Below are 17,491 nucleotides of genomic sequence, written 5' to 3'. Positions count from 1 at the left end.
GGGCGGCAGGCATGGTGCTTCCTCCTGCTCCAGGGGTAATGTGGGAGCTCTGACAGCCAAAACGGGGGGGCTACACCTGCTCTCTATCGTAGGTGACACCGTAGGTCTACTGCAATCTGAGCAGAGTGGAGAGGACTGACTTGAAGGAGGCCTAACATTGCATTTGGTACATACAAAATATTTGACCAAGGAGGAGCGGGACTGCTCTCCCTTGGGCATACTGACAGGTTTTACCTGGTGCCGACCGTCAGGGGTAGAAAGCGGAGTGAGGGAGCAACCTGTAGTGCAGTACTCACATACCCACGACCTGTGTGCCCACCGCAGCTGCAGCCTGAAGGCTGATGAGGGGGAGAGAGCGAGGTGAACAGCCCTGCCTAGAAACATTATGAAATCCGGGCGGGGCCCTGCTCTGGCCTCCTGGAGCACCAAGATGGCGCTGGTACAGGAAGAGGAAGCCGGGGGGTGGAGCCTGCCAGAAGCCGGAATCTAGTGTCGGCCTTGCTGGGCTCCTGCTGGAGCCCAGGGCCATAACACCGCCATGGGAGGAGGCTGGAACCGTGCTGCACCGCTTGCTTGAAAGTGTTGGCTCTTAACATAAGTATAGAGCCCTGAGCTGTAAGCCCAAGTGCTGATTACAGCGGTCACATTCAGCCAGAGCGGATGGTAAGTGGGTTATACAACGCTGCATCCTCTTACCTCCAGTTCACCCCGTAACAGGGGTCGGTTATTATTATGCATTTATATAGCGCCATTTATTCCATGGCGCTTTACATGTGAAAAGGGGAAATATAGACAAGTATAATAAACATATGTAAGACAAGGGACACACAAGTACATAAGGAGAGGGGACCCTGCCTGCAAGGGCTCACAGTCTACAGGGATGGGTGAGGATACAGTAGGAGAGGGTAGAGCAGGTCGTGCGGTGGTTCAGTAGACCGAGGATCATTGCAGGCTGTAGGCTTGTCGGAACAGGTGGGTCTTCCGGTTCTTCTTGAAGGTTTCCGTTGATGGTGAGAGTCTGATGTGTTGTGGCAGAGTTCCAGAGTATGGGGGAAGCACGGGAGAAGTCTTGTATGCGGTTGTGGGAAGAAGAGATAAGGGGGGAGTAGAGAAGGAGATCTTGAGATGATCGAAGGTTGCGTGCGGGTAGGTACCTAGAGACCATGTCACAGATGTATGGAGGAGACAGGTTGTAGATGGCTTTGTATGTCATGGTTAGGGTTTTGAATTGGATCCTCTGGGCAATAGGAAGCCAGTGAAGGGCCTGGCATAGGGGGGGAGGCTGGGGAATAGCGGGGAGACAGGTGGATTAGTCGGGCAGCAGAGTGTAGGATGGACTGGAGAGGAGCCAGAGTGCTAGAGGGGAGGCCAGAGAGTAGGAGGTTGCAGTAGTGGAGGCGGGAGATAAGAGCATGCATTAGTGTTTTTTGTGGTTTCGTGGTTGAGGAATGAGCGGATCCAGGAATTATTTTTGAGTTTGAGGCGGCAGGAGGAGGCGAGGGCTTGGATATGTGGTTTGAAAGAGAGCGCAGAGTCGAGGATCATCCCAATGCACCGAGCGTGCAGGACTGGGGAAAGAAAGCAGCCATTGACATTGATGGATAGGTCTGGTGGAGGGGTAGCGTGAGATGGGGGAAAGATGATGAATTCTGTTTTGTCCATGTTCAGTTTGAGAAAGCGAGTAGAGAAGGCTGAGATAGCAGACAGACATTGTGAGATTTCAGTCAGTAAGGAGGCGAGGTTGGGTCCAGATAGGTAGATCTGCGTGTCATCGGCATAGAGTTGATACTGCAAACCGTAGGATTCTATGAGTTGTCCCAAGCCAAAGGTGTAGATGGTTATCTGCATGAAAAGATTGCTGTCCCAAACCTTATCTGCAGGACGTCTCTCTCGATCATCAGGCTCTGGAGGGCGAGTGATGGGAGACGAAGGTCAGGACCAGGAGCTGCCACCTGAACACGAGTCCTGTGTTAGGGGATAGGGTCCTGCCCGTGGGATTCATTAGGATACGGGGTGGCAGTACACGCCGTACTCATGATCCCGGTGTGGGAGTACAGATGTAGCAGCTCTACTCTGTATCCCTCCATGGTTACCTGAAAAGGAGCGACGCACATTGAGGTAGACATGGGTCTGTCCACCTCTTGCTGACACTAAGCAACACTGATTGTCCTACAGCCTGTCAGAGGGGTGCATACTGCGGAGGCGGAGTTAACATTTTTTTCATGCATAGTGTCAACCTCCTAGTGACAGCAGCACGCACCCACGGTTTCTGTGTCCCCCAATGAGACGCAAGAGAAAAACGGACGAAAAATTACCGTAAAAAGTCATCCAAAAAGACTGCATAATAAGTTGCCAAAATAATTTGAAAGTTTAAAAAAAATGATTAAAAACTTCAAGTTGAACACTGAACATACCCTAAAGGGATTAGAATTAATAAAAACAGGACTTTCTAGAAACCTATCCATGGGTTGCAGTTTCGTGTTGAAGCTCTGCAGTATTAAATTAAATACAACCTGCAAACAGAAGTTTATGCGGTTTTGGCATAAGGTAGCTTGGGCCACGTTCACACGTTCATTATTTGGTCAGTATTTTACACCAGTATTTGTAAGCCAAAACCAGGAGTGGGTGACAAATACAGAAGTGTTTCTATTATACTTCCCACTCCTGGTTTCGGCTTACACTTACTGAGATGGAATACTGACCACATACTGAATGTGTGAACGTGGCCTAATTGTTCTAATGCTTGACAACCTTTCAGAAAAATGAAAAAAAAAAAAAAAAAAAAAAAAAAAAAAAGCTTACCTTGGAATTACCAAGAAGTCTGTCCACAAACTCATCCTCGCCACCAAAAACCAAGTCCTCCAAACATTTCTCTTCATCCCGTTTCTTGGCCAAAATCCGCAAGTTTCTAGCCTTCATCCCCGCCTCTTGTTCTTTATACTGCAGCCGCTTTGACATGCCTGGCTTTTTGCGAGAAGGGCCACGGCCTTCTTCTCCCTTTCGTTTGGCTGAATTATTTTGCAAAGTTTTTTTGGGAGGAGGGTTGAGACCTTCATGGCTGCCGAGTTTTGACGACAGCATTTCACTAGACAGCTACAAAAAAGGACATAAAAAGCATCATTAAAGAAAATGATCCTAATAATAAGCTATTGCTTTATATGGCAAACCCCTCAGTGCTGGGATCAGAGCCCGCTCCAGTCCCAGCACACACAGCAGGAGACAATGACTGGTGCAGGTGGCACAGGTGTACCGCCATGGCTTCCTTCTGATGTGACTGCATGGCCAGATGCAGTCATTAACACATCAGAACCAAGTTACATCCTATAAGGAAAATGGACTTTTCACCATCGATTCCATCAATGTATGCCTTGGCTTACTGGGTGCAGCACTTGTGATACAATCAAGAGTGTTTTTTAGGTGTAGCAGGGCTCAGACAGCTAACCCTGCCCTCACCACAGCTTTCAGCATACATTACACATTGACAGTCACAGTTTTTGTTATGCGTTCTGAGGACAGCCTTCTATAGGTGTCTCAGACACAGATTTCAGGCATGTCACTTATTAGGCTGCGTGCTGCATTTTCAGTGCTATCAGTGTTTTATCAGCAGGAGATTATCACAGTCAGACTAGCTCCTGTGTACCAAGTGGTCCAACCATACCCCCAGCACTGATTAGCAGCTTACTGTCACTGCGCAATGTATACAGAAAGCTGTGGTGAGGGCAGGGTTAGGCTATGTGCACACGTAGTTTGAAGTCCTGCGGATTTGTAAAAATCCGCAGGTAAATTCTCTGGTCAAAAGACCTGCGGTTTCACACCTCTACAATGGAGGTGTGAAATCGCTGCAGATTCCGCACAAAACTGACATGCTGCGGATGCACAGCGTTTTTCAGTTTACCATTGAAAACGATGGTACTGTACAATGCACCTAAATCTGCTGCAGACCCGCAGAGCCTGAAACGCTGCGGATCTGCAGCAGAATCTGGACCGTGTGCACATAGCCTTAGCTCTCTGAGCTTTTCTACATCTAAAAAATACTCTGGACTGTATCACAACTGCTGCACCCAGTAAACAAAGGTCCACATGGATGGAACTGGGGTGTCCAACTGTGGGAATTACTTATATTCCAAGATCGATTAAAGTGTACATCGTGGTAAAGCCCCTTTAGAAAGTCCAAGCTGGTATTCACTAAGGCTACTTTCACACATCAGGTTTTCGGCGGCAGGCGCGATCCGGCGTCGTGCCGGAACGCCGGATCCGGCAAATGTTTTGTAAAACCGGATGTGACGGATCCGGTTTTCTGCCGGATCCGTCTTGTTCTTGACAGACAAAACCGGATCCGTCTCATCCGGTTCATCCGTTTTTCGAGGGTCCCACTGTCTTGCTTTTATATATGTCTTGTGGGCAGAGCTACTGAGCATGCTCAGACCAAAAAAAACGGATCCGGCGGCGCTCATAGGCTTTCATTGTGTGAAAAAGCCGGACACGCCGGATCCGGCTTTTCCGCCGGAGACAAAAAAACGTTACAGTAGCCGTTTTTTCCAGACGCCGGATCGCGACACATTGCCGGATCCGGCGAAAACCGGATGAAACGCATGGCCATCCGGCTCGATCCGGCTCTAATGCAAGTCAATGGGGGGGGAAACCGGATCCGGCATTGCATTTCGCCGGATCCGGTTTTTGTCAAAAGCGCCGGATCGCGCCTGCCGGCGAAAACCTGATGTGTGAAAGAGGCCTTAGATGACAAATACTTTAATTGCTAATACCTCTACAACAAAGGCTAATTAAAAAAAGGGATCTTTTTCCGCTCTGCAGCCACTATTCCATGGTGTGCCCAGCTCCCCACTGGAGAAGCGCTGCCGTCAGTGTGAACAGGGGGATTTTTGTTTTTTTTTTTTCCTTTACACCACGTTCATAGTGTAGGATACATCATGGGATATCTTCGTAGTGTGGATTAATCTTATATTGTGTAGATTAATCTTATATTGTGTAGATTTTTGAGAAAAAAAATATTAGAAATTGATCTAGATAGAAACAAGAAAACAGGATTTTTGGGTTGCTTACCGTAAAATCTGTTTCTCGGAGCCTTCATTGGGGGACACAGAGACCATGGGTGTATGCTGCTGCCACTAGGAGGCTGACACTATGCACAAAAAAAGGTTAGCTCCTCCTCCGCAGTGTACACCCCACCGACCGGCAGGAAATTCCTCAGTTAGTGAGACAGCAGTAGGAGAAGCAACAGAATAGATTGAAAACAGAACAAACAACTCAACTGTAACCAACCAAAGGAAGAACAGGAGTTAAAGAACATGGGACGGTGCTGTGTCCCCCAATGAAGGCTCCGAGAAACAGATTTTACGGTAAGCAACCCAAAAATCCTGTTTTCTCATTCGCCTTATTGGGGGATACAGAGACCATGGGACGTCCCAAAGAGGTCCCTGGAGTGGGAAACAAACTTCCATCAGGCCAGCGGACTCACCACCGCAGCCTGCACAATCCTTCTACCTAGGCTGGTGTCCGCCGAAGCGTAGGTGTGGACCTTGTAGAATTTCACAAACGTGTGAACCGATTACCAGGTTGCAGCTTTGCAAAGCTGCAGCGCGGAAGCTCTGTGGCGTACCGCCCAGGAAGCACCCACTGCACGGGTAGAGTGCGCTCTGATCCCCGGAGGAGCCACTCGATGCTTAATCCGGTATGCCTCCAAAATTGCCGATCTGATCCAGCGAGCAATAGTAGCCTTGGAGGCCGGGTGACCTTTCCGCGCCCCATCTGGAATGATGAAAAGAGAGTCTGTCTTTCGCAAGGAAGTCGTCCTAGACAGACTCTCATTGCCCTGACCAGATCCAGCTTGTTCAGGGACCGCTCCCGAGGGTGAGTTGGACTCGGACAGAAGGACGGCAGAACAATATCCTCATTGAGGTGAAAGGAGGACACCACCTTCGGAAGAAAAGAGGGCGGAGGCTGCAGAACTACCTTATCCTGGTGAAGTACCAAAAAAGGCGAGCAGCAAGAAAGAGCCGCCAATTCCGACACACGCCGGATGGAAGTGATTGCCACCAGAAAAGCTACCTTCCAAGAAAGGAGAGAAAGAGAAACATCCCTGAGAGGTTCAAAAGGAGGACCTTGCAGAACCTCAAGAACCAGATTAAGATCCCATGAAACCACGGGCGCTCGGTACGGAGGAGCCGTGTGAGCCACGCCCTGAAGAAAGGTTTTGACCTGAGGGCGGGAGGCCAACGTCTTCTAAAATAAAATGGACAGCACCGAAACTTGACCCTTCAAAGAACTGAGGGCAAGTCCCGCATCCAGCCCTGCCTGAAGAAACGCCAGAACAGAAGGGAGCGAAAAGCACATGGGCGCGATGTCATTTTCCTCACACCAGGTGAAATAGGCCTTCCAAGTACGATAATAAATTTTGGAAGATGATGGCTTTCTTGCTCGGATCATGGTATGAATTACTCGATCGGAGAATCCTGCCCGTTTCAAAACCTCGGTTTCAACAGCCACGCCGTTAAATTGAGCGGCCGAGAATTGGGGTGGCAAATCGGGCCTTGAGACAGTAGATCTGCCCTGTCTGGAAGCTTCCAGGGGGCATCCGCGAGAAGGTTGACAATATCCGCGAACCATGACCTTCTGGGCCAATTCGGGGCGATGAGAATGACTGGAATTCCTTCTGCTTTGATCCTCTTCAACAGCTTGGGAAGAAGCGGCAGAGGAGGGAACAGGTAGGAGAGTTCGAACTGCGACCAAGGAACGGCCAGAGCGTCTGCGCCCACTGCCAGAGGGTCTCGGGACCTGGAAACAAACTGTGGGACTTTCCTGTTGAGGCGAGACGCCATCAGTTCGACATCCGGGGTTCCCCATTGACAGCAGAGTAGATGAAACACCTCCGGATGTAGGGACCACTCTCCCGCCGCGAGACCCTCGCGGCTGAGAAAATCGGCGGCCCAGTTGTCTACGCCGGGAATGTGTACCGCGGAAATTGTCGGGACAGAAATCTCTGCCCAATGAAGAATCTTGGACACCTCTGCCAGAGCTGAGACACTCCGTGTCCCTCCTTGGCGGTTGACACATGCCACCGCTGTGGCATTGTCTGTCTGAATCCGGACAGGCAAGCCCCTGAGCAGCCTCTGCCAGTGGACGAGAGCCAGATAGATCGCTCGTATCTCTAGAACGTTGATCGACAGAGCTGATTCCTGAGTCGACCAACGACCCTGAACAGTGTGATTGCGGAACACTGCACCCCAGCCGAGGAGGCTGGCATCCGTTGTTACAATCTGCCAGTGAATGGGAAAAGGCCGACCTAAGTGGATAAGAGGTGACGTCAACCACCAGTTGAGTGACCGCTTGATCCGGCCTGAAAGACGTACAGGGCGATCGAGGGACAGAGCCGACCTGTTCCACCTCAACAGAATGGCGTGCTGGAGAGGTCTGGTGTGAAATTGGGCAAAGGGAACTGCCTCTATTGCTGCCACCATCTTCCCCAGGACCCTCATAGCTGTTCGGAGAGACGTAAATCGTGTGGTCTGCAGCGATCGTACATCCTGCTGCAGGGAAAGAATCTTCTCTCGTGGGAGAAAGACCCTTGACCGACGAGTGTCGAACAGTTGGCCCAGAAACACAAGACGTTGAGAAGGAATCAGACAGGACTTTTTCCTGTTGACGATCCACCCGAAATTGGAAAGGGTGTCTAGGACGATCGTCAAACTTAGGCGAGCCTGTGGAAAAGAGGAAGCCTTTATCAGAATATCGTCGAGGTACGGAAAAAGAACGAGACATCTGATCCTCAACAAGGCCATCAGCGCAGCCATGATCTTCGTGAAGAATCTGGGAGCGGTGGCGAGACCGAAGGGGAGCGCGACAAACTGGTAATGTTCCTGGCGAATCGCAAAACGCAGGAACTTCTGATGTCCGGAGAATATGGGCACATGTAGATAGGCATCTTGGATGTCTATTGAACACATGAATTCCTGCTCCTCCATGGAAGCGATTACCGAACGAACCGACTCCATCCGGAAGTGGCGAAGGCATACTCTTGTTGAGAAGCTTGAGATCCAAGATGGGTCGGACCGCCCGCCTTTTTTCGGCACCACAAAAAGGTTTGAATAAAATCCTGTGAACTGGTCCAAGTCGGGAACGGGCACAATCACCCCGGAACTGAGGAGAGAGGTGATGGCCGTAAAGAACCCCGGGATCAAGGCTGGATCTTTTGGAGGACGGGATTCGAAGAAACGATCCCGTGGAAAAGAGACGAACTCTATCTTGTATCCTTACGATACAACCTCCCTGACCCAAGCGTCCTCTACTGAGGCCAGCCAGACGTCCCTGAAGAGAAGTCGACCTCCCAATTGGAAGGGACCCTCGGGAGTCTGACGATAGTCATGCCGATGTAGACCGTCCAGATCTGGATGGTCTGCCCTGGGCAGAGTGGGATCGCCAGGAAGGAGTGGGCCTGAAGGAAACTTTCTGTCTTGGCGCGCCTGCGGTCTTTGTTGGTTGGATGGGTTCTCCGCCGTATTGAAACGGCAGAAAGCCCGAAAGGGTCGAAACTGACGCCTTAGTGGAGGTCTGCGAGGCTTGGACTGAGGGAGGAGGGAACTCGTGCCTCCGGTGGCGTCCTTAATGATCTGGTCCAATTGGGATCCAAAGAGGCGTACTCCCTGGAAAGGCAGATTAGTAAGATACTTTTTAGAAGACAAATCCGCCTGCCAGGCCTTGAGCCAAATTGTACGTCGGATTGCCACAACGTTGCTTGACGCCTGAACTGCGCAGGATGCGGCATCCAAAGAAGCAGAAAGTAGATAATCCCCCGCATGGGAGATCTGATTGGCGAGATCGGCTAACCGCTCTGGGTGTGCTTTATCTAGGATGCCCTGACGAAGATCCTCTGCCCAAGAAGCTATGGCCTTTGCTGCCCAAGATGAAGCAAAGATTGGACATACCGCCGCTGAAGCCGCTTCGAATGCAGACTTAGCTAGGGATTCTATAATCCTATCATTAGAATCCTTTAGAGACGCCATGCCTGAAAGCGGGAGAACCGTGTTATTAGAAAGTCTGGACACGGGCGGGTCCACCGAGGGAGAAGCAGACCAGTTGTCCGTGAGCTCTTTAGCAAACGGGTACAGTACGCCAAGGCGCTTTCCTCTTTGAAAGCGTCTGGTCGGATCTTCTCTTTCCCTGGTAAAAATCTTTCCAAACTCGGAGTGGAAAGGAAATACCCTGGAGGGTGTTTCCGCCCGTCTGAACAAAACCTCCTGATCTGAGGATTTCGCAGGGGGGTCAGCAATCTCGAAGGTCTGGTGAATCGCTGCAATGAGGTTCTGCACCGTAACCTTCATGTTCGCATCCAGGTCCGAATCCAGCTCTAAAATCCCCTCAGAAGACCTGTCTGAGAACGCTTCACCTGACTCGGGAGAGGAGGCCCGGGAAGGAGGCTGCTGAGAAGGACTATGCGGTGAGATGGGATGAGGCGAGGCATCCGGCTGGAGATCCTGCCTGGGTCTTTTGCGACCAACGCTGGCTGGCTCACATGGAATCTCTTGAGACCTGCTGGACCCTGCAGAAGTGTCCAGGGGCAACTTATCGAGAACGGCTACTAGGGACTGAGACACCTTGGTGAGGTCTGCCACTGATTGTGAGAGAGTCGAAGCCCAGCTAGGAATGGGGGGGAGGTTCACTCTCGCATGGAGCAGTAGATGGCTCCTGGGCGGCGTCAGGCTGAATCGGATTGCAAGAAGAGCACGCAAAGTACTTAACTAAGGTGCAAGAGGAGGCAGGAGGACGAGAGCGGTCAGACTTAGAATTAGACATACTGACGGACAGTCACTGAGACAGTGCCGGAAGGTTGGGGGACAGGAGGCAGAGGAGGGTGTCAGTCTGCAGTCGCAGAGCTACTCACGGTCCGATGTCCTGTCGCAGCTTCCAGCAAATGAAGGTGCACGGCTCGTCTGGGCTTGCAGGGGGCACGGCAGTTAGGACAGCGTCCGGCTGACAGGCTGTGAAAATGGCGGCAGCCTGAGAACAGAGCAGGAAGCGCGCGCTTCCCTGCAGAGACCGAGGAAGAAGATGGGCGGGCTAACCGCCGATACTAAAAATGGCGCCGTCCTATCCAGACTGAGGTGGGTGGAGACAGCGCCGCCTCCGGGAGGCTTAGAGTGAGGGGAGAAGGCGGTGGGCAGGCTTAAAGCGGGCGGGAGGAAAGCCCGCCCGAGAAAGAAGGCGGGGGGCGTGGCCGCGACGCAGGACAAGGCCCAAGATGAAGCCGGGGCCTGGATTAGATGAGGCGGTCGCCTGTCAGCGCGGAGGCCCCGCAGCACTGCCGCGGTGACCGCTCCTGAGGCTCGCTGGGGCCGGACAGGAGAAATAAAAACCCCTAGAAATGCACTGGGGGCAAAGATGCGGCAGAACAGGCCGATAAGCCGGGCCTGAATTAAATGCGGCGGCCGCCGGGAAGTGCGGGGCGTCGCAGCACTGCCACAGTGACCTCTGGAGCTGCTGAGGAGAATGGGACCCAGGCCTCATACTTACCCTGCCTGTTCCGTCTCTATGAATAAAGGTACCTTCATCCAGCGTGTGTTGTCACGAAGAGTATCCGCGCCTCATCCGACCGACAGGTTCTGGTAGGCGAGTGGGTGGGAGACGGGGGACGAGGACCATCTGGATCGCCTGACACATCCGTGTTCAGATCTCCTGGTCCTGCTGTAGAGACCTATGAGGATATGGGGTGGCAGCACACGCCGTACTCATAGTCTCTTTGTGGGAGTACAGATGTGACTCTTCACTCTGTATCCCTCCAGATAACCTGAAAAGAAACGACGCACGCTGAGGTAGATATGGGTCTAAAGAAAGACCCGTGTCCACCTCCTACTGACACTAAGCTAAACTGAGGAATTCTCTGCCGGTCGGTGGGGTGTACACTGCGGAGGAGGAGCTAACCCTTTTTTGTGCATAGTGTCAGCCTCCTAGTGGCAGCAGCATACACCCATGGTCTCTGTGTCCCCCAATAAGGCGAATGAGAAAAACTCCATTCACTACAAACGTTGGGAGCAGGAGCCACACGGCGAACCGACCCCCGCCAGACGCTGCTGTCGGAGGCATCGAGGAGAAGCCATGTATAAGGGGCTGACTGCACCTTCCAAGCACAGGACCTGCCGGAAACAGCTGACAACCCTGGGGGTCACACTGCGAAGGGGCTGTCCAGGGCTAGACAACTTCTCAGTGATCCCAGAGTGCTGCACTCCTCCGCAGGACCCCTGACCAGCGTCACATGACCACTGCCTGCAGGACTCCTGCTCTTCCAGTCACACAAGTCATGTTACCTTGGTCCTGACAGGTGTGGGGGGCACAGCATGTATAGGGGTAGACTTTTTGTATGACCTAGCAGCAGGCAGTGTGCCCAAGGGCCAATGTAGGGAGGAGAGGAGGTATCGTACAAGGAGGACTACTGCAGCCCAGGCACCTATGCAGCATCTTGGGGCTAGCGAGCACTGCACCCGGGGGTGGACAGGAACACTGGACGGCACAGTCGCCACCACCATCCGGGCAGCGCGGCCAGTCTGGGGTCCTCCCCTGCACGGAGAGGAAATGAGCGGGACAGAGCTGCCCGTCTCACACCGCCGTTTAACAACCGAACTTACCTCTGCAAAACCACGTGGAGCTTCCTCTGACCTTTGCACCCGAAACCGGAACCCCGCCCCCTGCAGCCCCGCCGCTCCTGCCTCTACACCCCGCGCCACTGGTATCAGCGCAGAAGTTGTGTACTGGGGCGTCACTGTCTGAGAGACCCGCCCCTGCTACGGAACGCAAAGCCAGCCTTCCGCCGGAAGTGGGAGTGGCCGTACAGAGAAAAGCCTATGAGAAGCTTCCTGGCGCGCAGGCGCAGTGGCGGCGTGCTGCTGGTTTTGTTGATGTTGTGCTAGAGTTCATTGTTTTTGTGCTGAGAGGAGATCACGTTCGCCTGCCTGGTTTCCACGGCGCTGGGAACTCACACACGGGTCCTCCATGAGGGGCTGATGGAAAAGGCTAAGGAGCTGGTGAGTGGGGCTGGTCAGCAGGCAGGCTTTGTTGTCATTCCTGTGCTGCAGTGAGGCCTGACTGGAGCAGACCCCAGTGTGTGGGCTCTGGGGGCAGCCGAGTGTGTGCAGCCCGTTCCTCATGCATGCAGCTCTGTGCCCCTCAGTCAGCAGGTGCCCTCCCCAGACCATGTGTGTGCAGGGGCACAAACCGCACCCCCTAGTCTGCAGAGCTGCATTCACACTGCTGCTTCCCCCAGGTGTGACACCTCTGTGCATCCTTCACTGGCTCCAGTCATCTGCATTCTGGGAAGTGTCCTATTAGTAGTAGATCTTCAGATTGTACAACAATCTCCTTGCAGGATATGAGAGAATATGTATACCTGTTGGTAAAAATGCTGCCTGTGATGTGTGTGCTTAATAACTGCTGCAGCCGAATTATGAATGCTGCTCTGGAATGTAATATAGGATGTCACTTATACTAGTGAAGTAATGCACCGTACTTGTATAATGACCGCACTAGCTGCATTATGAATGCAGCTCTGGACTATATAGGATGTAACTTTTGCTAGAGAAGTAATATGTGTATAATGAATGCAGCTCTGGAGTTTAATTAGGATGTAACATATATTAGAGAAGTAATGTACAGTATGTGTATAAACATTAGCTGAATTATGAATGCCGCTTTGGACTATATAGGATGTCACTGATAGTAGAGAAGTAATGTATGTGTATAATGACCGCAGTAGCTGAATTATGAATGCTGCTCTGGAGTGTAAGGTAAAGGATGTCACTGATAGTAGAGAAGTAATGTATGTGTATAATGACCGCAGTAGCTGAATTATGAATGCTGCTCTGGAGTGTAAGGTAAAGGATGTCACTGATAGTAGAGAAGTAATGTATGTGTATAATGGCTGCAGTAGCTGAATTATGAATGCTGCTCTGGAGTGTAAGGTAAAGGATGTCACTGATGGTAGAGAAGTAATGTGTGTGTATAATGGCTGCAGTAGCTGAATTATGAATGCTGCTCTGGAGTGTAAGGTAAAGGATGTCACTGATAGTAGAGAAGTAATGTATGTGTATAATGGCTGCAGTAGCTGAATTATGAATGCTGCTCTGGAGTTTAAGATATAGGATGTCACTGATACTAGAGAAGTAATGTATGAGTGTAATGATTGCACAAATTGAATTATGAATGCAGCTCTGGAGAGTAGAACTATCTGTGGGATAAAAGTAATGTCTTTACAAAGTTACTCAATAACTATCTAGAAACTATAAAAATGGTGTCCAAAGGTTAAAGGTGTTTTGCTATTGTATAGTGAGAGTGTCTTCCTCATTCTTCATAGTAGAGCACTACTTACTGCTAAGGGGACGGGGGATCTAAAGTCTGTACTGTCATCGTATCTGCTCGGCATGTTCTCTGCTCCTCTAATATTTGGAGGATCCCTTTAAGCTTTTGAGATCAGCAATAAGGACACTGTTCAACACTGTATTTGAGATGCCCTAGACCCTGGTTCGGCAACTAGTAGGTGGGATGTATTGGTAGATCGGACAGGTCCTGAGTAGATCAGTGTGTTACCTGACCTAAGGGCAGGTATTGGAGTGGGGTAATCTGTATGGTGCCCCCTGCGGTAGTGAGCCCACCAGTTTTGTTGACTTGCCCTGCAGTGGTGAGCCACTGATCATGCACACGTAGGGGAGGAAGTATACCGCTTGTCTAAGTTACAGTGTGATTCCCACAGGATGGGCATAATGCTAGTACAGGACATGGCACTAATGTTGTAACCTGAACAGACTATCCGTGTCTTATCTATATACTACAGAAGTTCAAAATGATTTCCTCAGGTGACCTGGCAGATGTCTAGGCGGTAGTCGGGTCCTGCCCAGTCACGTGCCAGCATATACTCAGTTATGGACTCCACGGTTTTGCTGATGCGTGTCTCAGGTCATTCAGTTCTTGTGGCAGGGGGATGAAACACTGAGTACTTAATGAAGTTGCAGGGTTTACCATCTGGCAAACATGGAGGCCAGTGCAGTATTGGATAATGGTTTGCCACTAATGTTACCGTTACGTACAAGCCTTTAGTTTTGCACCATCCTTTTTGAAAAAGCCTGTATGTAATATTCCTGATTTGATCACTGGGATCCTCAGCAATGTTTAGATTTGGTCTTCTGAGTGAGGAATTGATTGGTGACAGTCTTGGCTCATGGACCTTATGTTAAATGGAAGTAAGTAATATAGAATGGTGTTTCTCGTCACTCTCCCACCCTGAAAGTTTCCCTGAGGTGCCCCACTAATGCAGGAATCTATGATCTTCCTTTTCTGTCACCCACTAACAGTGCTCACAGTGTGAGCCATGACCATGATTCATGTAGCGATATGGCATCTGTGGTAAACTCTGTAATATCTAGGAATGGGGAGTATCACGTGATGTAAATCTAACTAATGAATCCAAGTAGGCCATGATGATGACATGCTGTATAGGAGGAAGGCAAGAAGAGCCTCCAAGATGTTTCTCTGACAGAGATGGGGACTTCAATCAACTGCATCTATATTATCAGGGGTCCTGGAAACTGAGATATGGTGAAACTGTTAAGCAGTTCCACAGGACCCTACTAATCTGTAGAGCTGGGTTGACCCATGGATGTTTGGGTTCGGCCAAACAGTTAAAGTGTGGGAACCAGAACAGTACCTGGACCCCATCCATTAGAATGGGGGCCCGAACATGCAGTGTTTGCCACGCTGTCATTGGCATGACAGTTCGACAAACACTACGTCTGATCGTCGGTAAAATTATTTCTGCTGGTTGGACAGCCACAGGTCTCACGCTGTCAAATGACAATGTGAGCCCTCAGCTGTGATCAGAGTTAAAAGTTATTCTCGCCTAACGCCCATTCCATTGAAGCCCTTGTTACCAGTAATAAAACAAAAAAACAACCATATCCATCACCGGTCCAACGTTCTGTCCCACGCTGTAATTCATGTCCCATGCCCGAAAGATCAATGCTAGCATAGTGAGAAAAAGCCTCAAGGTGCAGAGGCGAGTTCACCACAGTTCAAATTCACCGCAGTGAAATTCTCCCGGTGAACTCACCTCTGCACAGTGAGACTTTTTCTCACTGTGTGAGCAGTGATCATTTGCCGGCTGGAAAGGCAGCCTCAGTGATCGGCAGTAACCTTGATGACGTCACTGATGCTGCACTTGCAGCAGCTCATTAATCAGTGGTTCTCAGCCTGGACGGTAGCATCTTGGCACCGTCAAGATAGAAACCTTTTTATCCCCAGACATGGATCACGGTGTGGGACAGAAGGTCGGACAGGTGAGGGATATGGTTATTTTTTATTTTTGTTTTATGACAGGAGTAAAAGGATTCATTGGAATGTATGGTAGGTGAGTATAAGTGTGTTTATTTTTATTTCAAATAATAGACTTTATACTGACTGTGTTTTTATTTACCATACAAGTATAGGATTGGTAATGGATAGGCGTCTTATAGACTCCTCCATTACTAATCTGTTGGCTTGATGTCGCCTGACAAAACAAAGGTGACATGAACCCCACTTGCCACCGCTACAGGGCAAGTGGAAAGAGACGGACAAAGCACTTTTCTGGGTGGCTGTGGGCTGCTATTTTTAGGCTGAGAGGGGCCAATATCCATGGCCCCTTACCAGCCTGAGAATACCAGTACCTAGCTGTTTGCTTTAGCAAGTCTGGTTATCCAAAATGCAGGGACCTCATGCCCATTTTTTTAAAATTAACTAAATAATTTTTTTTAAAAACAGCGTGGGGACACCTCTATTCCTGATAACCAACCTTGCTGACACTGACAGCTGAGGGTTGCAGTCCGCAGCTGTCAGTTTTGCCTGGATGGTTATCAAAAATACAGGGAAACCCACGCGGTTTGTTTTTTGTTTTTGTTTTTTGGCTGGCTGTTTTTTGTTTTTTTTTCTAATTATTTAGAACGCATGCTAATGAATACTTCCATCAGCTGAGCCTGTTATCAGTGGCAGCAGGCATAGGATGATGGGAGCAGTATTCCCATCAGCCGACGCCAGTGACTGGAGGAAAACTTTATACCTCCGATCACAGCTGAGCGCTCACGCTGTTATTTGACAGCGTGGGAACCGCGGCGCTATGACTGGTGGTGATGAGTTTACCACCGATCAGAACCAGTGTTTGCCGCAATGTCACCCAGTGGTCGGGGGCCGAACCCGAACAGACACATGTACTTCATGGTGAAGTCGGTGTCTGTGCCCAAACAGTAGGTGTTCGATATGGAAGCCGAACTTTACTGTTCGGGTTTGCACATCTCTACTTATCTGTACTATGTTGGAAACAGTCATAAGTCATTTTTAATTTTTCACATAACTAACAAAATGTGGAAATTCTGTTTTGTTTTTTTTTACCTTTGTAAAAAAATAACTCAACGAGTGAAAAGAGTGTCTCTATCTTTTTTTTTTTTTTTTTTTTTAAATAGGAACTTTACTTTCAACAAACTGTGCATAAAGCTATAGTATGCACAAATATTAGAAACTTTGTAATATGTTACCAGAGAATTTTACTTTTTTTCTACACTTATGAGCCGCTTCTTCCTCCTGAACTCTGCTCAGAGTCAATATTGCATATTGAAGGGGTTGTCAAGGTTTGGGATTCAAGTCTGCAGTTACCCTATGTTGAGACTACACTGCACGCTGTTGAGATTCTCTAGTGCCGGGAACAGGTGTCCCTGTGACTACAAGCATGTGATTTGCATACTTCCAGACACATTCCGACTAGACTTGTCTGACATTGCTCAATTCACTTGTATTGAATAAGCCGCGCATGTCTAGTCGGACCGAGAAAGCATAGATGCAAGTCTCATATAATAAGCCTATTCCCAGCAGCGCAAGTTGTGAGGATGCACGAGTCTGTAGTCACATAGAGTGACTGCACACTGGCACCACAAGCCTGGACAACCCATTTACGAGCTACAGCCAGCAAGATGGGAGACTTGGATACAAGTTATATAATGGCCGAAATAGTGTAATTCCTCATGTACACACAAAACGGCTAATTGTGAACAAGTTACTTGAAAGTGTAGTTACCCATAAGTTGGGTGTCTGTTTGTCAGGTAAAAAAAAAATAAATCATTTCTTCAATTCTATAGGATGAAAAATAAAGAATTTTTCATAGTCTTTATTAAAAAAAAAAAAATGGAAAAAAATCTTTTTGTTTCCAGCTCCTCTGCAGACCTAGGCGTCACCATGGTTACCATAAAGAAGCCATGTGTAGTCATGTGTTACTTCTCCCTTACTAGTAATGATAGAAGAGAATCTGATGGATAATGATGGACAGTGAAGCCTTTCTTTTCGTGACTGGTTTGGTGAAGATGAATGTTGGCTTCTTTCTTTTTTTTGTGTTATAGCCTGGCAGGACTGGAACTTCTCCTTCCTGCTGGATCCACTTCTGACTTTGTTACAAAATGTGCATGTGTTGGCACTG

General features: G+C 49.5%; 2 protein-coding genes across 7 annotated transcripts in view; one reads left to right on the top strand and one right to left on the bottom strand.

Moving 5' to 3' along the window:
• Positions 1–11,783, bottom strand: part of UTP18 (UTP18 small subunit processome component) — a 66,219-nt gene extending 54,436 nt beyond the window's left edge. The window contains exons 1-2 of one of the 4 annotated variants that reach the window (XM_073588161.1): positions 11,634–11,783; positions 2,803–3,093 (exon numbers count right to left, since the gene is read on the bottom strand). In XM_073588161.1, the coding sequence (XP_073444262.1) occupies positions 2,803–3,081 (279 nt within the window). In that variant the 5' untranslated portion in view covers positions 3,082–3,093; positions 11,634–11,783. Of the gene's footprint in view, positions 1–2,802; positions 3,094–11,315; positions 11,596–11,633 lie in introns of those variants that run through there. The other 3 variants (XM_073588163.1, XM_073588160.1, XM_073588162.1) reach the window with 3 other exon arrangements.
• Positions 11,784–11,872: 89 nt separating this feature from the next.
• MBTD1 (mbt domain containing 1) overlaps positions 11,873–17,491 on the top strand; it is a 106,661-nt gene continuing 101,042 nt past the window's right edge. For all 3 annotated transcript variants that reach the window (XM_073588158.1, XM_073588157.1, XM_073588159.1), the window contains exon 1: positions 11,873–12,029. In XM_073588158.1, coding sequence (XP_073444259.1) covers positions 12,009–12,029 — 21 coding nt within the window. In that variant the 5' untranslated portion in view covers positions 11,873–12,008. The remainder of the gene's footprint in view (positions 12,030–17,491) is intronic.

This window comes from Dendrobates tinctorius, unplaced genomic scaffold (assembly GCF_039654945.1).
Source record: "Dendrobates tinctorius isolate UK_male_01 unplaced genomic scaffold, ASM3965494v1 ptg000103l, whole genome shotgun sequence".
In the NCBI taxonomy this organism is placed as follows: Eukaryota; Metazoa; Chordata; class Amphibia; order Anura; family Dendrobatidae; genus Dendrobates; species Dendrobates tinctorius.
Note: the sequence above shows the minus strand (reverse complement) of the source record. Positions and strands in the feature narration are given on the sequence as shown.